At 41.3% G+C, this 22,982-nt stretch overlaps 1 protein-coding gene across 4 annotated transcripts in view; it reads left to right on the top strand.

Annotated features, from left to right (window-relative positions):
• The window catches only part of TMEM116 (transmembrane protein 116), a 50,418-nt gene extending 27,890 nt beyond the window's left edge, over positions 1 to 22,528 (top strand). For 3 of the 4 annotated variants that reach the window (XM_025403777.1, XM_025403774.1, XM_025403773.1), the window contains 7 exons: positions 9,792 to 9,896; positions 15,545 to 15,594; positions 16,507 to 16,590; positions 16,922 to 17,060; positions 19,778 to 19,922; positions 21,174 to 21,247; positions 21,996 to 22,528. In XM_025403777.1, the coding sequence (XP_025259562.1) occupies positions 9,858 to 9,896; positions 15,545 to 15,594; positions 16,507 to 16,590; positions 16,922 to 17,060; positions 19,778 to 19,922; positions 21,174 to 21,247; positions 21,996 to 22,202 (738 nt within the window). In that variant the 5' untranslated portion in view covers positions 9,792 to 9,857 and the 3' untranslated portion in view covers positions 22,203 to 22,528. The remainder of the gene's footprint in view (positions 1 to 9,791; positions 9,897 to 15,544; positions 15,595 to 16,506; positions 16,591 to 16,921; positions 17,061 to 19,777; positions 19,923 to 21,173; positions 21,248 to 21,995) is intronic. The other variant, XM_025403775.1, reaches the window with a different exon arrangement.
• The last annotated feature ends 454 nt before the right edge of the window (positions 22,529 to 22,982 follow it).

Genomic DNA, 22,982 nt, shown 5'->3' with positions numbered 1-22,982 from the left:
GCAAGCTCTGCCTCCCGGGTTCACACCATTCTCCTGCCTCAGCCTCCCAAGTAGCTGGGACTACAGGCGCCTGCCACCACGCCCGGCTAATTTTTTGTATTTTTAATAGAGACGGGGTTTCACCGTGTTTGCCAGGATGGTCTCTATTTCCTGACCTCGTGATCCGCCCGCCTCGGCCTCCCAAAGTGCTGGGATTATTTTTTTTTGTTTTTTGAGACTGAGACTCGGTCTGTCACCAGGCTGGAGTACAATGGCGCAATCTCGGCTCACTGCAAGCTCCGCCTCCTAGGTTCAAGTGATTCTCCTGCCTCAGCCTCCAGAGTAACTGAGACTACAGGCGTGCACCACCAGGCCCAGCTAATTTTTGTACTTTTAGTAGAGACTGGGTTTCACCATGTTGGCCAGGATGGTCTTGATCTCTTGACCTCATGATCTGCCAGCCTCAGCCTCCCAAAGTGCTGGGATTACAGGTGTGAGCCTCTGTCCCCAGCCAATGAATACTTTTTTATAACCTGTTTTTATTACTCAGCATATTGTGACCATATTTCCAGGTAATGAAATACTTTTCTATAACATCATTTGAAATGATTGGATGGTTTTGTGTTACAAGAATAAAATGAACATTGGATTTTGAAAATACTACAGATAATCATATATGGATTGTATATCTTTCATGAATTTTACCAATGGATTAATTCACATAATGCCATTAGTATATAATACTGCTTCTATATTTCTGAGACGTGGTGTGAAAAAAGTAAAGGTTAAAATGCAGCCTATGCTCACTGCTAGATATTTCCTTTGGAATTTGTTACTAGAGGGGTAATTTCTTTCAATTTAGTAAGAAATTAATGATATATAATTGGTGGTATAAAATCTGTACACTAATATATTACCAATCTCATATGAGTTTAAAAAGTTTTAGAGTCATACTTTGCTCAGTCCCGCTAATAACCTCAGGAATTAAATAGAATTAAGACTGTATTGTTTACTGAGATAATTATAGTCTTTGATCAGAAAAGTCTGTATTAGAATCCTGGACCTGATTAACTTTGTAATGTTTGGCCAGTACCTAATCTTTCTGAACTTCAGTCTCCTAATCTGTAAAATGTTCATTAATAATAATTTACTGGCCGGGCGCGGTGGCTCAAGCCTGTAATCCCAGCACTTTGGGAGGCCGAGACGGGCGGATCACAAGGTCAGGAGATCGAGACCATCCTGGCTAACACGGCGAAACCCCGTCTCTACTAAAAACACAAAAAAATTAGCCGGGCGAGGTGGCGGCGCCTGTAGTCCCAGCTACTCGGGAGGCTGAGGCAGGAGAATGGCGGGAACCCGAGAGGCGGAGCTTGCAGTGAGCTGAGATCCGGCCACTGCACTCCAGCCTGGGCGACAGAACGAGACTCCGTCTCAAAAAAAAAAAAAAAAAAAATAATAATAATAATATTTACTTTGTGCTTGGTATGGATGTGGTTAATGTTACTTTCTTTTCTTTTTTTTTGAGATGGAGTCTCGCTCTGTCGTTTTCCTCAGATATGTTTTCCTTTACCTTGTTGAGCTATGTAGTATAATAGCTGCTTTTAAAAATATTTGTTGGATATTTCCAATGTCTGGTTCATTTCTAGGCTGGTATCTGTTGATTATCTTTTCCCATGAGAATGGGTCACGTTTTCCTATTCTTTGTATGTCAGGTAATTTAGGATTGCATCTTAGATGTCATGAATACTATGTTGCATAGAATCTGGGTCCTTTTGTAACTCTCTAGAGATTGTTAATACTTTTATTTTAGCAGGCAACCTGATTAGGTTTAGAATGTAAATTTGGTCTCATCTCAGTTTAGTTCTATAAGCCTTGGCTGTGTTGGTTTGAGACTGTCATGCACATGCATAGTAGACAGGTTAGGCTGAGACTTGTTTGGATTAATACACAGAATTAAAGCATCCCTTTTCCTGACTGCCTTTCTTCTAGGATTCCCTCCATACTTTCCTGCCCAAAGGGGACCCTTTTCTGATCTCTGTTTCCTTAAGATAGATTTCTATTAGAGTTGGAGGTGCCTTCATTGAGCACCATCATGACTGAGGTACATGCTTGAGCAAAACTAAGAGAAAAGAGAGGAAAAAGTTTGGGAAACTCACTTCTTCTGTTCAGTTTACTTCTCCAAGTTTGACTCCTTTCCACAATCTACCTATTTTTGTTTACTTTTCAGTGTCTTCAAGTGGTTGTTTTTTATATTTTTCCTAGGATTCTTACTTGTAATCAGGGATGAGCTGGAGAGGGCTTACACACACTAGTTTGTTTGTTTGTTTTGGTTTTGTTTTTGTTTTTGAGACAGAGTCTCACACTATTGCCTGGGCTGAAGTGCAATGGCATAATCTCGGCTCACTGCAACCTCTGCCTCCCAGGTTCAAGCGATTCTCCTGCCTCAGCCTCCCGAGCAGCTGGGACTACAGGCGTATGCCACCATGCCCGGCTAATTTTTTTTTTTTGTATTTTACTAGAGATGGGGTTTCACCGTGTTAGCCAGGATGGTCTCAATCTGGAATCACATAATGTTTGTCCTTTTGTATCTGACTTATTTCATTTAGCATGTCTTTAAGGTTTATCTTGTTGTAGCATGTGTCAGAATTTCCTCTGTTTTTAAGGCTGAGTAATATTCCATTGTATGGATAGACGACATTTGGTTTATCTGTTTATCTGTCAATGGACACTTGGGTTACTTCCACCTTTTAGATGTTGTGAATAATGCTGCTATGAATATTGATGTACAAATACGTTTGAGCCCCTACTTTCAGTTCTTTTGTACATATACTCAGAAGTAGAATTACTGGATCAGAAGGAAATTCTGTGTTTGATTTTTTGAGGAAACACCATATTTTCCATAACAGCGGTGCACAGTGCCCTGGTTTCCACATTCGTGCCAACATTTGTTGCTGTTTTTTTTGTTTTTTAAGTAATAGCCATCCTAATGGGTACAAAGTGGTAGCTCATTGTGGTTTTGATTTGCATTTCCTAATCATTAGTAATGTTGGATAACTTTTCATGTGCTTATTGGCCATTTATATATCTTCTGAAGAAATGTCTCTTCAAGTCCTTTCCCTTTTTTTTTTTTTTAGGGGGCATGAAGTCTCTCTTTCTTACCCAGGCTGGAGTGCAGTGGCGCTATCTTGGCTCACTGCAACCTCCACCTCCTGGGTTCTAGTGATTCTCCTGCCTCAGATTCCTGAGTAGCTGGGATTACAGGTATGCGCCACCACACCTGGCTAATCTTTGTAGTTTTCGTAGAGATGAGGTTTCACCATGTTGGCCAGGCTGGTCTTCAACTCCTGACTTCAAGCAATCTGCCTGCCTTGGCCTCCCAAAGTGCTGGGATTACAGGTGTGAGCCACCATGCCCAGCCCCTTCCCCATTTTTTAATCAGATTGTTTGCTTTTTTGTTACTGAGCTGTAAGAATTCTTTATAAAGTATTTATATTAATCCCCTGCCAGACATACAATGTGCAAATATTGTCTCCCATTCTGTAGGCTGCCTTTTTATTCTGTTGTGTCCTCTGATGCATGTAAGTTTTATAAATTTTGTTACAGTTCATTTTCTCTTTTGTTGCTTATGTTTTTGGTGTCCTACCCAAGAAATCATTTTCAAATCTAACATTATGAAGCTTTTACACTATATTTTCTTTTAAGAGTTTTATAGTTTTAGTCTTACATTTAAGTCTGTGATCTATTTGTAGATTTTCGTATGTGGTGTAAAGTAAGGGTCCAGCTTCATTCTCGTGCATGTGGATGTTCAGTTTTCCTGGTACCATTTATTTATTTATTTGAGACAGAGTCTTGGTCTGTTACCCAGACTGGAGTGCAGTGACATGATCATGGCTCACTGTAGCCTCGACCTTCTGGGCTCAATTGATCTTCCCACCTCAGCCTCCCAAGTAGCTGGGACTACAGGTGCATGCCACCACACCTGGATAATTTTTGTATTTTTGGTAGAGATGGGGCCTCCTATGTTGCTCACACTAGTCTTGAACTCCTGGGCTCAAGCAGTCTTCCTGCCTCAGCCTTCCATAGTGCTGGGATTACAGGCGTGAGCCACCATGCCTGGCCCCATTTGTTGAAAAGAGTGTCCTTTCCCCACTGAATGATCGTGGCACCCTTGTCAAAATCATTTGATTATATATGTAGGATTTATTTCTGGGCTTTAAATTCTGATCCATTCGTTCTGTATGAAACCAGAAAGTGTGAGTCTTCCAACTTTTTATTCTTTTTACTTTTTGAGACAGGGTCTTGCTCTGTCGCCCAGGCTGGAGTGCAGTGGCATGATCTTGGCTCACTGCAGCCTCGACCTTCTGGGCTGAAGTGATCCTCCTGACTCAGCCTCCCGAGTAGCTAGGACCACAGGTGCACATCACCACACCTGGCTAATTTTTAATTTTTTTTTTTTTTTCCTGTAGAGATAGGATCTTGCCATGTTGCTCAGGCTGGTTTCAAACCTCTGGGCTCAAGTGATCCTCCTACCTCAAACTCCCAAAGTGCTGGGAATACAGGCGTGAGCCATCATGCCCGGCCTCTCTTTTTCAAGATTGTTTTAGCTATTTAGGGTCCCTTGAGATTCCATATGAATTTTAGTATGGTATATTTTATTTCTGCAAAAAAAAAAGTTATTGTGATTTTGATAGAGATTGCATTGAATCTGTAGGTCACTTAGGGTAGTATTGAACATCTTAACAACAGTAAGTGTTTCAGCCAGGTGTGATGGCTCATGCCTACAATCCCAACGCTTTGGGAAGCTGAGGCAGGCAGATTGCTTGAGCCCAGGAGTTTGAGAACAGCCTGGGAAACATGGCGAGGCCCTGTCTCTACAAAAAATACAAAAATTAGCTGGGTGTGGTGGTGTGCACCTGTAATTCCAGCTACTCTGGAGGCTGGGATGGGAGAATTGCTTGAGCCCAAGAGGTTGAGGCTGCAGTGAGCTATGATTCCGCCACGACACTCCAGCCTGAGTGACAGAGCGAGACCTTGTCTCAAAAAAACAAAAAACAAAAAACTAAATAGTAACTCTTCCAGTCCATAAACATGGGTATCTCTCTATTTATTGGTGTCTTCTCTAATTTCTTTTAGCGATGTTTCATACTTTTTAGTGTACAAGTCTTTTGCCTCCTTGGTTAAGTTATTCCTAAGTATTTTATTGTTTTTAATGATATTGTAAATGGAACTATTTTCATAATTTCTTTTTTGGATTGTTCATGTTGATACATAGAAGTGCATCTGGGCCGGGCGCGGTGGCTCAAGCCTGTAATCCCAGCACTTTGGGAGGCCGAGACGGGCGGATCACGAGGTCAGGAGATCGAGACCATCCTGGCTAACATGGTGAAACCCCGTCTCTACTAAAAATACAAAAAACTAGCCGGGCGTGGTGGCGGGCGCCTGTAGTCCCAGCTACTCGGAGGCTGAGGCAGGAGAATGGCGTGAACCTGGGAGGCGGAGCTTGCAGTGAGCCGAGATCACGCCACTGCACTCCAGCCTGGGTGACACAGCGCGAGACTCCGTCTCAAAAAAAAAAAAAAAAAAAAAAAAAAAAAAGAAGTGCATCTGATTTTTGCATGTTGTTTTGTATCTGGCTACTTGACTGAATTCTATTATTTGTTTGAACAGTTGCATGTGTATGTGTGTGTGTGCGCGCGCCCGTGTGTGTAATCTTTAGAGTTTTCTACATATAAGATCGTGTTATCTGCAAACAAATATGATTTTATATCTTCCTTTTCAATTTCATTATCTTGTGTTTCTTCTTGTTTAATTGCTCTAGCTAGGACTTCCAAAACTACATTCAATAGAAGTGGTAAAAGCAGGCATCCTTACCTTGTTCTGAACTTAGAAGGAAAGCTTTGTCTTTCATCATTGAGTGTGATGTTTTCTCTGGGCTTTTCATATATGGCCTTTGTTGTTTTTTTATTTTGTTTTTGCTTTTTTGTTTATGAAATGATTTAATATTGGTAAATGTATAATAAAATGGGAATTGTTATATACCTCTGGTGGAGAAAGACTATAAATTGGTAACATTTAAAACAATTTTTTAAAATTTTGTGGGTACATAGTAGGTATATATATTTATGGGGTTACATGAAATATTTTGATACAGGCATGCAGTGTAAAATAATTACATGATGGAGAATGGGGTTATCCATCCCTTCAAGCATTTTTCCTTTCTGTTATAAGCAATACAATTATACTGTTTTAATTATTTTAAAATGTACAATTAAGTTATTGTTGACTATAGTCACCTTGTTATGCTATCAAATAGTAGGTCTTATTTATTCTAACTATATATATTTTTGTACTCATTATTATATATGTATTTTGTACCCATTACTATATATATTTTTTGTACGCATTAACCATTTCCACCTCCTTCCTACCCTTCCCAGCTTCTGGTACCATCCTTCTACTCTTTATGTCCATGAGTTCAATTGTTTTGATTTTTAGATTCCACAAATAACTGCAAATATACGATGGTTGCCTTTCTGTGCCTGGCTTGCTTCACTTAATATAATGATCTCCAGTTCCATCTATGTAGTTGCAAATGACAGATCTCATTTTTTTTATTGCTGAATAGTACTCCAGTGTGTATATGTACTAGCCTTTATTTTGTTGAGATAGTTTTCTTCTGTTCCTAGTTTGGGTTTTTTTTTTGGTGGCTTTTTTTTTTTTTTTAAATCATGAAAGGGTATTGAATTTTGTCAGATGCTTTTCTGCATTAATTGAAATAGTCATATAGTTTTTTCCTTACTTCTATTAATGTGATATATTAATTGATTTTTGTGTGTTGAACCATCCTTGCATTCCAGGAATAGCTCCTATTTCGTCATGGTATATAATCCTTTTAATGTGCTGTTGAATTTTGTTTGCTACTATTTTGTTGAGGATTTTTACAACAGTTTTCATCAGGGATATTGGTCTGTTCTTTTCTTGTAGTGTCATTGTCTGGCTTTGCTATCAGGGTTTTGCTGGCTTCACAGAATGAGTTGGGAAGCATTGCATCCTGTTCAACTTTTTGGAATAACTTGACAGGTTTTGGTGGTAATTATTGTCTAAGTGTTTGATGTAATTTGCCAGTAAAGCCATTTAGTTCTAGGCTTTGTGTTTGGGGAAATTTTTTGATTACTGTTTAAATCTCCTTACCAGTTATAGGTCTGTTCCAATTTTCTATTTCTAAACTATTATTATTATTACTATCATTATTGTTTGAGACAGGGTCTTGCTCTGTCTCCCAGGCTGGAGTGCAGTGGTTCAATCACAGCTCATTGCAGCTTCGACCTCCTGGGCTCAAGCAATCCTCCCACCTCAGACCCCTGAGTAGCTGGGACCACAGGTGCATGCCACCATGCCCAGCTAATTTTGTGATTTTTATTTTTTTGAGACAGAGTCTTGCTCTGTTGCCCAGGCTGGAGTGCAGTGGCGTGATCTCAGCTCACTGCAACCTCCGCCTCCCAGACTCAAGTGAATCTCCTGCCTCAGCCTCCCAGGTGGCTGGGATTACAGGCACACACCACCATGCCTAGCTAATTTTTGTATTTCTAGTAGAGATGGGGTTTCACCATATTGGTCAGGCTGGTCTCAGACTCCTGACCTCAGGTGATCTGCCTGCCTCGGCCTCTCAAAGTGCTGGGATTACAGGCGTGCACCACCATGCCCTGCTAATTAGAAGACTTGCTTTTAAGCATTCTGAGGGCAGCCTTTTATGTATGGCTAATTTGATCCCATTACAGAAGCAATGTTCTTCTTATGATTATGCCCTGTGTATTTTTCCACTCTGGTTGATGAGAAAGCAAACAAACTATTCCTGGCCCTGTGTGAGCTTTAGGGATTGTCCCATCTACTCCTTTCTGATTATTCTTTCTCTGGTTTTCATGGTTTTCTCTCCCATATACATTGATTAATACTTAACCAAAGACTTGGGGTGACCTCTGCAGCTCTCCTGAGAATCATCTCACTATATAGCTTCCTCTGCTCTGATACTGTACTTGACAAATTTTAGCTGCCTTGGCCTCCCAAACTCTGAATTTTGTCTTCTCAACTCACCAAGACAGTGGTCTGTTTGGATTCCCGCTCCTGTACTCACTCTTTTTCTTTTCTTTCTTTTTCTTTTTTCTTTTCTTCTTTTTTCTTTTTTCTTTTTTTTTTTTTTTTGAGATGGAGTCTCGCTCTGTCGCCAGGCTGGAGTGCAGTGGTGCGATGTCAGCTCACTGCAACATCTGCCTCCTGGGTTCAAGTGATTCTCCTGCCTCAGTCTCCCAAGTAGCTGAGACTACAGGCATGCACCACCACGCCCAGCTAATTTTTGTATTTATAGTAGAGATGGGGTTTCACCATGTTGGCCAGGATGGTCTCGATCTCGACCTCGTGATCCGCCCACCTTGGCCTCACAAAGTGCTGAGATTACAGGGTGAGCTACCATGCCCAGCCCTCCTGTTCTCTTACCAGCTGGTGAGCTGGGGCACTTGATGGACTCACCTTGCTTTTCTTTTTTCAGGGATTGCTGTTCTCTTCTGCTTATTGCCTACTGTTTGAAAACTGGATGTTTTCATATATTTTATTCAATTTTTAGTTGTTTAAGGCTGGAGGGTAAATTCTATTCCTGTTATCTCATCAAAGCTGGAAGTAGAAATTCCTTCCCTTAGATTTTATCCTACTAGTTCCTTGATATCATCTCAGTTCTTAGGTTCTTTTAAGGATTTTTAAAAATATATCTTATTCATCATGTTTAGTTCTTTTGAATGGAAAGTTGATTCAAATAGCTTAGCCTGTCATTACTAGAAGTAGAAATCCTTATTGCCTTTTCAATTAAAAAATAAAATAGAAAGGCCGGGCGCGGTGGCTCAAGCCTGTAATCCCAGCACTTTGGGAGGCCGAGACGGGTGGATCACGAGGTCAGGAGATCAAGACCATCCTGGCTAACACGGTGAAACCCCATCTCTACTAAAAAATACAAAAAACTAGCCAGGTGAGGTGGCGGGCGCCTGTAGTCCCAGCTACTCAGGAGGCTGAGGCAGGAGAATGGCGTGAACCCGGGAGGCGGAGCTTGCAGTGAGCCGAGATCCGGCTACTGCACTCCATCCTGGGCGACAGAGCGAGACTCCGTCTCAAAAAAAAAAAAAAAAAAAACAAAAAAAAAACCAAAAAAATAAAATAGAAAAAGATTGTATGATATCTTCATAAAAGTGGGACTGTTGGGCAGGTAGAGGTGGGATAATGCTGTGGTTCTTCTGAACAGTCTAAAGGATAAAATAAGAAAGCAGGGCATGTTTTAGGTAGGCCTGTTAGAATTTCAGACTTGGGACCAGGTGCGATGGCTCACACCTGTAATCCCAGCACTTAGGGAAGCCAAGGTGAGTGGATCACCTGAGGTCAGGAGTTCGAGACCAGCCTGGCCAACATGGTGAAACCCCATCTCTACCAAAAATACAATAAAATTTAGCGGGGCATAGTGACACGTGCCTGTAATCTCAGCTACTCGGGAGGCTGAGGCAGGAGAACCGCTTGAACCCGGGAGGCAGAGGTTGCAGTGAGCCAAGATTGTGCCACTGCACTCAGCCTAGGCAACAAGAGTAAAAACTCTGTTACACACACAAAAAAAAGAATTTCAGACTTGGTATGGTTTTGCCTGATATAGACACTAGATGGTACGTTACTAATAGACTAGTAGGTAGGATTCCCATAATAGAAAATAATGGAGTATGTTGAAAGAACTTCACAGTGTCAGAGTGAGATAGTTGTGATGGGTTGTTTTGATTTTAACCTAGATATTCTACATTTCCTCATTTCTCTACACCATCAATTACATCTGGTATTTGTACACAGAACTGAGGATGAAACACACCCAGAGTGGACAGAGCACATCTCCACTGGTAAGTTTTATTCAGAGCTGATAGTTAATAATAGTATGCTAAGCCAGGTGTGGTGACTCCTACCTGTAATCCCAGCAGTTAGGGAGGCTGAGGGGGGCAGATTGCTTACGCCCAGGAATTCGAGGCCAGTCTGGGCAAAGTGGTGAAAGCCCATCTCTACAAAAGATACCAAAAAAATTAGCCAGGCATTGTAGCGCATGCCTGGAGTCCTAGCAACTTGGGGGGCTGCAGCAGGAGGATCACTTGAGCCACTGTACCCCAGCCTGGGTGACAGAGACAGACCCTGTCTCAAAAAAAAAAAAATAATAATAGTATGTAAAAACAATCCCCGTATATCCCTGATAAACAGTGTAAGCATGTAGCCCTAGCTAGGTGCATTTATGGAGATTAATCGAAGGAAAAACGTGTTCCCACAGAGTTTTCATTCTTTTGACATCACTTCCTCCTCTCCCTTTCTCTCTCTCTCTCTCTCTCTCTCTCTCTCTCTCCCCCACACACACACACACATACACACACAGGTTTGATTATAGGAATATTATTTACAGTGCTGGCATGCCTGCCTGGTTTGATTCAGGAAGGGAAATTCTTCTTGACTCCATGCCAACCCTGGGAGACCCAGTTCTGTTATTTATCTCCTGTTGTGACCTTAGACATACCATCTCCCTTTCTTGCACCTCCAATTTTTCATTGTAAAATGAAGTGTTGGCTGGGTGCAGTGGCTCACGCCTGTAATCCCAACACTTTAGGAGGCTGAGGCGGGCAGATCACCAGGTTAGGAGATTGAGACCATCCTGGCTAACATGGTGAAACCCAGTCTCTACTAAAAATACAAAAAATTAGCCGGACGTGGTGGCAGGTGCCTGTAGTCCCAGCTACTTGGGAGGCTGAGGCAGGAGAATGGCGTGAACCTGGGAGGCAGAGCTTGCAGTGAGCCGAGATCACGCCACACTGTACTCCAGCCTGGGCGACAGTGAGAGACTCCATCTCAAAAATAAAACAAAAAAAAAGCAAACAAACAAACAAACAGAATGAAATGTTGGCCGGGCATGGTGGCTCACACCTGTAATCTCAGCACACTGGGAGGCAGAAGCGGGCGGGTCACCTGAGGTTGGGAGTTCAAGACCAGCCTGACCAATATGGAGAAACCCCATCTCTACTAAAAATACAAAATTAACTGGGCATGGTGGCGCATACCTGTAATCCCAGCTACTTGGGAGGCTGAGGCAGGAGAACTGCTTGAACCTGGGAGGCAGAGGTTGTAGTGAGCCAAGATTATGCCATTGCACTCCAGCCTGGGCAACGAGAACAAAACTCTGTCTAAAAAAATAAATAAAATAAAATAAAATAAAATAAAATGTTAGTCTGTGTGATCTTTAATGTCCCTTCCACCTCCAAGATGCTATGATTCTATGAACTCTTCATCTGATTGATTTTTTTTTTTTTTAGACGGAGTCTTGCTCTGTCGCGCAGGCTGAAGTACAGTGGTGCGATCTCGGCTCACTGCAAGTTCTGCCTCCCAGGTTCATGCCATTCTCCTGCCTCAGCCTCCTGAGTAGCTGGGACTACAGGCGCCTGCCACCACGCCCGGCTCATTTTTTGTATTTTTAGTAGAGACCGGGTTTCGTCGTGTTAGCCAGGATGGTCTCGATCTCCTGACCTCGTGATCCACCCGCCTCGGCCTCCCAAAGTGCTGGGATTACAGGCTTGAGCCACCACACTTGGCCCTGATTGACTTCTTAAGGAGATACTCTTCTTACTTTTTTCTGTTGTTGTAGATGTTCATGTTTGAAGAAGGGCAGGGGCAGAGAGTGCTTTTAAAATTTCTTCTCTCACTCTCTCTTGCTGTAAGGAGAAAGGGCACTGAGGAAATAACTGAAAAAGTAACATGAAGAGGCCCTTAAGCAGTATCCTGAACAAGATATCATAGTTTACATAAGAGCTGTTCAACATTTTTCAATAATAAAAATTTTTAATTCACAGTCTAGTTCAGTAGCTACTAGCTATATGTGGATACCAAACACCTATAATGTGGCCAGTGTGATTGAGGAATTGAATTTTAAATTTTATTTAATTTTAATTAATTTTAATTTAATTAGCCACATGCAGCTATAGCTACTGTATTGTGCAACACAGGATTATACTCTGGGCCCTTTTCTTTAGTTTACCTCTGGGTATTTATTCCATACTAATAATTACTCTTCTTTTTTTGTTGTTTGTTTTTTTTGAGATAGAGTCTCGCTCTGTCGCCAGGCTGGAGTGCAGTGGCGCGATCTCGACTCACTGCAGCCGCTGACCTCCTGGTTCAAGCGATTCTCCTGTCTCAGCCCCCCAAGTAGCTGGGATTACAGGCATGTGCCACCATGCCCAGCTAATTTTTGTATTTATCGTAGAGATGGGGTTTCACCATGTTGGCCAGGATGGTCTCGATCTTCTGACCTCGTGATTTGCCCTCCTCGGCCCCCCAGAGTGCCGAGATTACAGGCATGAGCCATCGTGCCTGGCCTACTCTTCCATATTTTGAACTCACATAGTTTCTTAGCTCCCTACAAGTTAGTAAGGACCCGTGGCTATATATCCTTTAGTATTCTGTAACTGAAAGATACTATAAAGAAATAATGGCCGGGTGCGGTGGCTCACGCCTGTAATCCCAGCACTTTGGGAGGCCAAGGTGGGCGGATCATGAGGTCAGGAGATCGAGACCATCCTGGATAACACGGTGAAACCCCATCTCTACTAAAAATACAAAAAATTAGCCAGACGTGGTGGTGGGCGCCTGTGGTCCCAGCTATCGGGAGGCTGAGGCAGGAGAATGGCGTGCACCCAGGAGGCAGAGCTTGCAGTGAGCCGAGATTGTGCTACTGCACTCCAGCCTGGATGAGAGTGAGACTACTCCGTCTCAAAAAAAAAAAAAAAAAAGAAAGAATTATTTAATATCTTTCCCTTTAGGTAAGTGAATGTATAAAAAGTCCAACAGCCCTACAGGGATAGCATTTCAAGTTTTTATTTATTCATTCATTCACTCAAAAGCCAATAGACTGACTATAGATTGTGAGACTTATTCAGCCACAAGTCATTCCCTAAAGAAGTTGCCATGATTAGACTGGAAGCCAAGAATGGAGAAAACATGGGGCAATAATTTTCTGAGGCTTGAGCTCCTGGCAGCAGAACAAAAAAATATTTGAAAGAAAAATGGGAAGGACATGAGATTAGCTCTAAAATATGGTATCCTACTGCTTTCTATGCATACAGATGCGTATACTATATTTCTCTTATAACCCATACTCTGTCACTGGTTTCAAGAAGAAAAGCTTTAGCCTAAGAGAGAGATATATATATATATATATATATATATATATTTTTTTTTTTTTTGGTAGGGGACAGGAGATTGAGGCCACAGTGAGCTGTGATCATACCACTGCCCTCCAGCCTGGGTAACACCTTGTCTCAAAAAAAAATGAAAAGAAAACCCAAAGAGGAAAAAGTATTTATATGTGTGTATATATATGTGTGTGTATATATGTGTGTGTGTGTGTGTGCATATATATATACACACACATATATATATATACACACACGCACATATATACACACACACACACACACATATATATATATATATTTGGGGGCAGAGTCTCACTCTGTTGTCCAGGCTGGAGTGCAGTGGCGCGATCTTGACTCACTGCAACCTCCGCCTCCCAGGTTCAAGCGATCTCCTGCCTCAGCCTCTTAAGTAGCTGGGACTACCTGTGCATGTCACCATACCCGGCTAATTTTTGTATTTTCAGTAGAGACATGGCCGGGCTGGTCTTGAACTCCTGACCTCAGGTGATTCACCCACCTTGGCCTCCCATAGTGCTGGGACTATAGGCATGAGCCACCGTGCCCAACCACGGCCTGACATATTAACTCTACTACCTATTAGTCTGCTATTATAGCTACATACACACGCACACACACACACACACACACACACACACACACACAAAGAGCTTTGAAGATACTTTTTCTTCTTTGGGTTTTCTTTTCTTTTTGTTTTTTTGATACAAGATTTCACTCTGTCACTCAGGCTGGAGTGCAGTGGTATGATCACAGCTCACTGCTGCCTCAGTCTCCTGGGTCCAAGTGATCCCCCCATCTCAGCCTCCCAAGTTGCTGGGACCACAGGTGTGTGCCACCATGCCTAGCTAATTTTTTCTTTTCTCTTTTTTTAATTGTAGTTTTGTAGAGATGGGAGGGTCATATTATGTTGCCTAGGCTAGTCTCAAACTCCTGGGCTCAAGTGAACCTTCTGCCTTGTCCTCCCCAAGTGCTGGGATTAGAGATGTGAGCCACTGTGTTCAGCCTGAGTTCTCTTTGAATACCCTAGCAAGACTTCTGCCATAAACTTTTTTTTTTTTTTTTTGAGACGGATTTTCATTCTGTTACCAGGCTGGAGTGCAGAGTGAAGTGGCGTAATCTCTGCTCACTGCAACCTCCACCTCCTGGGTTCAAACGATTCTCCTGCCTCAGCCTCCCGAGTAGCTGGGACTACAGGTGCATGCCACCACAGCCAGCTAATTTTTGTATTTTTAGTAGAGACAAGGTTTCACCATGTTGGCCCAGATGGTCTTGATCACTTGACCTCGTGATCCATCTGCCTCGGCCTCCTATAGTGCTAGGATTACAGGCGTGAGCCACGGCACCCAGCCAACAATAAGCTTTTTATCAGAGATTCATTGGTACCCAGGTAAAAATAAGAGTTAAACACAGGATAACCACCTGACAGAGGAAAGAATGAAAAGTGAAGAAGGGAAGTGAGTGGGAGGGGTCACAAAAAACAATTTTACTTGTTTTCCTAAAGTCAACAGTAGCTGTCCTATTCCTGGTCCAAACTGTTTGGGGCAGATTAATTACCAATATCTGATTATTGATTAATTGCTCACTTAATGCTTATTGATCCCTAACAATGCCATTCCAAATATATTGTTTTCTATCTAAAAACTAGAAAAAAGCTTATTTTTAATTCTATTATTTCTTTAAGATGTTCTATTCAGTCTTACATCATAAAGTCCTAGAGGGTAGGAATAATTCTTCTATAAGTTGTTTTACAGTGTCTAACACAAGTCAAGATTTTGAAAATGTTCTATCATCTAGTGTCTTAACAGTCTTACATCCAAAGGGCATATTTGACCCTGCCCTATTATACTAATCCTGGCCTATTACACTTTTTACTGGTCATCTTATAAGAAGGGTTTCATTCCCCTCATAAAGTCTGAAAAAGTCCACACCTCTCTGGGTCTAAGAGAAAAGAGCTGAACTGCTATTAGAAGATGGAGGATTACTATATGATTTCATATATGCCTGTCTTTTTAAGGGAATTTGTTTGAGTACCCAAATTCCATATTAGGCTACTTCCTGCAGGCTTTCTTTGTGGCTTTGTTGTTGTTGTTGTACTTTTTAGAATATAGTAATAGAGATAAAATTCTATTATATACAGTGCTAATAAGGAACTATCTATTTGATGAATTTTATAGCAAATATTGCTTGACAGAAGCAAACTGGCTTTTGGAAATCTTTTTGTTCTATTGAGTGTTAACTGATGACTTGGTATTTATAATTATATGATTGACAATGTCTTAAGACATTTCTCACATTTGTTCTTTTCACAGGTGATAGATTATACTTGTCGAGTTGGTCAAATGGCCTTTGTTTTCTCAAGGTAAGATTTTTTCTTTACTTCTTAGCAAGGTGTAGACTCTCATTATTCTGGTGTTCAGGTGGGAACAAATAGGACAATGCCCTTTATTTCTGTTGTCACTCCTAAGTCCTCACAGAGTCTAACTTAGAAACAACAAATATGTGTTCATTGGTTCCAGTTTTCCACATTGAATAGGGAAGTAGCTTGATGTTATAGATTTGGGTTTTAGCTCCAATTCTACCATCAACTCTATGTAACCTTGAAAAATTTCTTTGAGTCTTTGGATCACTTATTCCTTTTCCTGTATCATAAAGAGTTGTAATAGACGGTCTTCAGGATATCATCTATTTTATAACATTGGGTAAGACTCTTAGGATTACAGAGTCCAGAAAGGGTTTGGATCTCACCTAAAGTGGTGGCCGTATCAGAGTTGGTTTTAGACTTTGTGACTTTTGCTCCTGGATCTTTTCCTCTTACAGGAAGCTGGCTGTATTTAGTTGGATAAATAGCTGGCTATTTAAAGCTACATTTTGGGAAAGCTTCCAAGAAGGGGCTGATGAGAATGAGATTATCCCTAGTCACCACAGAAAGTAAAAGAGACTGCACACAGAACTCCTTAGTAGATTTTCCTTTCACTTTGACCCACTTGCATTTTTATCTGACCATACAGCTCCCAGAGATTCTCTGTGAAACTATGGTAGGGTTCATTAACCTAGGTATAAAATTAATTCCCCACTGCATTGTACTTCCCTAGGAACTGGAAAAGAAGGAATACCTAAGGTATTTGAGGTATTTTTCTTGAAGAAATGAAATGTGTTATTTGTGGAGATTGGTGGGATGATAGATTTGAGGGAAGAGCAGGAAAATATTCTGCAAAAGAGGAAGGGCATGAAAAAGACTGGATATTAGGGTGATACTTTTTTTCCCTCCCAGCTTGATACCTCTACTATTGATGACACCTGTATTCTGTCTGGGCAATACTAGCGAATGTTTCCAAAACTTCAGTCAGAGCCACAAGTAAGTAAGAACTAAATGTATCATTTTCATGGCAGACTACACCTATTTGTTTCTATAAATAGAGCTGGAAAAAGACTTTCTACATACATTCTGACCAAAGTGCTAATATTAGAAATGGGCTAGGGAATAAGATGTAGTAAAGGCTAAAAATACGTTAAGTAAAAGTGTAACACAAAGTGACTACAAGATAATGTGTCTGTGGGGGAGAGACAAGGTTTTATGGTCAAGAGTTAGCAAAATGATAAGTAAAATAACATGCTTATTAACTTTTGTTGAGCAGCTCTTTTCTTACATCTGTAGTGGTACTTCTGTTTATTGATTTTCTTCCTAGGTGTATCCTGATGCACTCACCACCATCAGCTGTGGCTGAACTCCCACCTTCTGCCAACACATCTGTCTGTAGCACACTTTATTTTTATGGTATCACCATTTTCCTGGGCAGCTTTGTACTCAGCCTCCTTACCATTATGGTATGGTACCACCCTACCTTCCTTTGTGGAGAGATGGGGAAATGAGGGGGATGGGCCAGTATTCCCAGGACTTGGGAAAGATGGGGCAGAGAGGCACTTCTTGTGGTCCTAGAACTAAGAAAGTAGCTAGGAGATCTTGACAATATAATTATTGCCTCAGACTTTTGCACTTCCCCAAATCAAATGATAAGAGAGAGAAAACAGCTTGTATTCATTAGGTGAAAATTATACTCACTCTACAACTAATATAGGCTTCATCAATCCCCCATGGCCAGAAAACTCGTGTGTCAAATATATCCTTTACATAGTTAGGATGACACTGTGAAACACAGAACATATGCTTTGATTTAATTTTCCAAATAAGAAAATAATTTTCTTTTTAAAATTCTTCATTTGGCCATTAAATTTGCATTTATGCTGTGTCTAACTGGGGCGAAAGTGTTAAGTGGCTCATGAAGTTTTCAGATACTCATTTCATGTCATCAGGATGATGTACAATTATAATAATTAGCCAGGGGATAATAAGTTACATAACTGTTTCATACAAAAGCAGTAAATGAGCAAATATGCCTTTGTATTTCCCATATCTATTTTTCCGTATCATTTTCTCCTCTTTTTATATTTCAGTTCAAGAATTACAAGGTATCTACCTGCAGATCAAATGTATATCCCACTAGTACCTGTGAACTAGATACAGTTATGGGGAATTTCCTTTGGCAATTCAAACATAAGTTACAGAGATGGCTCAATTTGGCTGGGCACAGTGACTCATACCTGTAAGACCAGGACTTTGGGAGGCCAAGGCAGGTAGATCACTTGAGGCCAGGAATTTGAAACTAGCCTGGCCAACATGGCTAAACCCCGTCTCTACTAAAAATACAAAAATTAGCCAGGCATGGTGGCATGTGCATATAGTCCCAGCTACTCAGGAGGCAGAGGCATGGGAATCGCTTGAACCCAGGAGACAGAGGTCACAGTGAGCCGAGATCATGCCCCTCCAACCTGGGCAACAGAGGATACTCTGTCTTAAAACAGACACACACACACACACACACACACACACACACACACACACACACACACGAGATGGCTCAGTTCAAATCATCAGGTTGTAAAGAGTTCACAATGACTAGTTCATATTAAAATGGGTTTGATGGTTTACGTTTGGAACTGACTAACAAGAGAGACAGGTCCCAAATCCTGGCACCTTGAGGATTCCTGATTGCTTCTTTAGAATAGCCCAGGTTTCAAGATATATATTCAGAATTAGCATTCTAGATTCTTTAAAAATCAGCAGATGGTGGCCAGGCATAGTGGCTCATGCCTGTAATCCTAGCACTTTGGGAGGCCGAGGCGGGCAAATTGCCTGAGCTCAGGAGTTCAAGACTCGCCTGGGCAACACAGTGAAACCCCGTCTCTACTAAAATACAAAAAAAATAGCAGGGCATGGCAGCATGCACCTGTAGTCCCAGCTACTTGGGAGGCTGAGAGAGGAGAATTGCTTGAACCTGGGAGGCGGAGGTTGCATTGAGCTGAGATCATGCCACTGCACTCCAGCCTGGGTGACAGAGCAAGACTCCATCTCTTAAAAAAAAAAAAAAATCAGCAGGTGGTGAACTGATTCTTTTGGATGTAAGTATTCTCAAAATCAAGTCTCCTTTTGATGCTTATGTAGGGAAAAAGAGACTATGTACATGGCTGAACTTGATTAAGTAATGAGGTTATTAACTTAGAGAGTAGATCTGGATTAGGAAAAATACTCAGATTTGTTACCAAGAGTGTTATCTAATTTATTTTTTGCAAAAAACCACATTGAACTTTTGAACTGATTTATATTTGTTTCATGAGCTAAACCTTATTCAGACAGCTGAAGTAGGGAAAAGCAATTTGTTTTCCATCTAAAGGCAAGAAGTGACTTTCTTTTTTTTTTTTTTTTTTTCTTTTTTTTTTTTTTTTTTTTTGAGACGGGGTCTTGGTCTGTTGGCCTGGCTGGAGTGCAGTGGCGCATCTCAGCTCACTACAACCTCTGCCTCCCGGGTTCAAGCGATTCTCCTGCCTCAGCCTCCTGAGTAGCTGGAATTACAGGCACACGCCACCACAACTGGCTAATTTTTGTATTTTTAGTAGAGACAGTTTTCACCATGTTGGTCAGGCTGGTCTTGAACTCCTGACCTCGTGATCTGCCTGCCTCAGCCTCCCAAAGTGTTGGGATTACAGGCGTGAGCCACCACGCCCGGCAAGAAGTGACTTTCTAAAACTTGTGTTGCTTAGAGTTGAGAATTTAAGCTCGGCCATGGTGCTAAAGTGTTTAAGTGTGTTAAGCATAGAATACTTTTTAACAGAATCTCTAATAAAGTGTTTTAAGAGGAACTAGTTAGAGCTTACTTTTAATTTCCTGTGTAAACTGTGATTAGCCTCGGTGGGGGGGAAATGCCCAGAGGCTGATGTAAGGTTCATGTGTTAAACATGGTACGCAAGTTTGGCTAGTATCTGTCCATTTCCCTAACCTAGTAAAAGTTCACTCTGAAAGTAATTTTCTCTCAGAAAAAAAGCCTGATCTCAGAAAGTAAAGACAAGAGAATGGGGTCATTCCTGTTGTGAGATTCTAAGAGAATAATCTTTTTTAAATGATAGGAGGATAGATTTAAATGACAGGAGGATAGAGGGGCGTTTTACTAAGCTTTAAGCAAACTGCTCACTGCTGTACTCATATTTAGGTCTTACTTATCCGGGCCCAGACATTGTATAAGAAGTTTGTGAAGTCATCTGGCTTTCTGGGGAGTGAACAGTGGGCAATGATTCACATTGTGGACCAGCGGGTACGCTTATACCCAATGGCCTTCTTTTGCTGCTGGGGCCCAGGTAGGTATCTTAACGAGAAGAGATGGGCAGTGAAGAGGGCAGTTATTAGGTTCTGATCAAGCAAAGTGGTCTCACTAAGAAGGATGGCTGTGGCCGGGTGCGGTGGCTCACACCTGTAATCCCAACACTTTGGGAGGCCGAGGCGGGCGGATCACAAGGTCAGGAGATCGAGACCATCCTGGCTAATGCAGTGACACCCTGTCTCTACTAAAAATACCAAAAAAAAAAAAAAAAAAAAAAAAAAAAAAATTAGCCAGGTGTGGTGGCAGGCGCCTGTAGTCCCAGCTACTTGGGAAGCCGAGGCAGGAGAATGGCGTGAACCCGGGAGGCAGAGCTTGCAGTAAGCCGAGATCGCACCACTGCACTCCAGCCTGGGCGACAGGGCGAGACTTTGTCTCAAAAAAAAAAAAAAAAAAAGAAGGATGGCTGCAAATTCCTATTCAGCTTATAAAATTTGTATGGGCCCTACCCATATTTCCAGTTTTTACTAATCTCCTTAACTCCTTTTGCTTCTTATGTTTTAGAAATTAAGATAATTAGACATGAGATGCACCACGATATAAGAGGAAAAAACATCATGACAGACTTGGAGATATTAACACCTGCCCTTCCTACTACATAAGGTTATAGTGAGGATCAGGTTGGATAATTTTTTTTTTTTTTTTTTGAGATAGAGTCTTACCTCTGTTGCCCAGGCTGGAGTGTGGTGGTGCCATCTCACCTCACTACAACCTCCACCTCACAGGTTCAAGCAATTCTCCTGCCTCAGCCTCCCAAGTAGCTGGGATTACAGGCACATGCCACCATGCCCAGCTAATTTTTGTGTTTTTAATAGAGACAGGGTTTCACCATGTTGGCCAGGCTGGTCTCAAACTCCTGCCCTCAGGTGATCTGCCCACCTTGGCCTCCCAAAGTGCTGGGATTATAGGCATGAGCCACTGTGCCCGCCCAGATTGGATAATTTTTATGAAAGAGCTTGGGAAAATCTGAATTGATAGGAAGTGTAAATTATTACCTTCCTATAGTATATCCTGCTACCATTACTACACTAATAATCTACAAAGTTTCATCAATAAAGACTAGAAGTTGGAGGCCTAAGACTCATTGGTTTGCATAACACGTTAACCTCACTGATGGATTTTATTATGCCTGTTGTTTCCATTCTGATAATGCTCAGGCATGTGTGTGGAGGAACCTGATACTTTAGACAGTCAGGACTGAAAAAAAGGTTTATACTTTGTGTATTCACAGCTGTCATTCTGATGATCATAAAGCTGACTAAGCCACAGGACACCAAGCTTCACATGGCCCTTTATGTTCTCCAGGTAACACCTTCAACATCTAGTATCTCTGTTCTTATACCCGCTCAGCCTATTTTCTTATACTACCTTTACTCGGTAAGCACAATTTTTCCCTCAGGGTATTTCTACATTGCAAAATAGAAAATGTATTATTTACACTCAGTTATGAATAATGTGAAAATTTTCTCAAAGTCGAGGTAGATGATGATGTAAAAGTACCCCCATGCATTCCAGAGCATATATATCTCTGGTCAACTTCATTTTACTGATGTGTTTTTAAGGAATGGACAGTAAAAATAAACCAGATCTGCCAGGCATGTTCTTATGAAACATTGATAGTGACATGGTTCTTTCCCATCCAGAGTGAATTGAATGGGATAAATGAGCTATTCTTGGTGAATGATGAGGAGGGGATGGAATGATCATCTCTCTTTTTTTTCTTTATTGGGTTTAAGAAGATTTTTGGACTATCTGACTATTCTGATGAGAGTTTTCTCAAGGCTACCCTGAGGTAATAAGGAGGGACATTGAAGCTACTTCATTATCCCTGTGTATATACTAAGAAATATGACCAACTCTTAGTCATCCATAACAGTGTAGTGTAGAGAGTGAGTTCAGGACAAACTAGAAAAATATAAAAAACTGAAGTCAGATCTTCATGTTTGAGATAGGGAAAATGTAACAATGGTTTATGAATAAGGGGAGTGGGAATTATTCCCTGGATCCCTGAAAACCTGAAGCATGGGCTGCATCACCCCTTCATCTCCTCCAGGCTCTGACGGCAACATCTCAGGGTCTACTCAACTGTGGAGTATATGGCTGGACGCAGCACAAATTCCACCAACTAAAGCAGGAGGCTCGGCGTGATGCAGATACCCAGACACCATTATTATGCTCACAGAAGAGATTCTATAGCAGGGGCTTAAATTCACTGGAATCCGCCCTTACTTTTCCTACCAGTACTTCTACCATTCTTTGAAACTACAATACTGGAACATCCAGGAACTGGAGTTATTCTGCGCTAATGGATTGGAAAGAATGTTGGGAAAGGACATCTTAAATCTTTTCTAACTATGCCCTAAACTGCAGAACTCAAAGGAAATATAGTGCCATTGGTTGGTAGTCATTCTAGGTGAACTGGCAGTATCTCTGCAGTTATTCCCAGATTTACTAGTGATCCTTAAAGTCTAGGGGTTCAGGGAGAGGAAGACACTTTCCATCTCAGAGATAGACTCATGTTACCTTGATGGATATTAGATTTGTCTAAGTCTTTTCTAGAAAAAATAAATTCTAGATTATTATTTATATGTGTCATTTCAAGGCTCTCTACTCCATGGTTGCAGGGGAAGTGGGGGTAGGGGACATGCAACAACTTGCTCAGGTCTTGCTATTGCTATTACTGTCTCTAAAGTTGGACACACAAAATCCTGGGTTTCTATTCTGTGAAGAGTTTTGGAAACTCATAAGGAAAACTACTATAAAAAAGTGACAGTGGGATCTTTAAACACACCACATCTTAGTCTCATATGTTCAATTCTGTTCTAGGACTTGAACAATAGGGATCACCCCATTCTAGAATACTAAGACTAATCTTTTGAAGTTAGAGGGACAATAAGATTTAAGAGAAATAGAGACTAAAAAAACCTCTAGTAATCAATAACTGTTAACTTGCATTTATAAGCAGAAGTACAAGGTTGGTTTCATTGTGTTCATTTATCAAAGTATAAAGTTAGGTTGAACAGTATGAACAACTTGCCAT

The sequence above is a fragment of the Theropithecus gelada genome, chromosome 11, assembly GCF_003255815.1.
Source record: "Theropithecus gelada isolate Dixy chromosome 11, Tgel_1.0, whole genome shotgun sequence".
Lineage (NCBI taxonomy): Eukaryota > Metazoa > Chordata > Mammalia > Primates > Cercopithecidae > Theropithecus > Theropithecus gelada.
The sequence above is the reverse complement of the archived record's forward strand: the minus strand, read 5'-3'. Positions and strand labels throughout refer to the sequence as shown.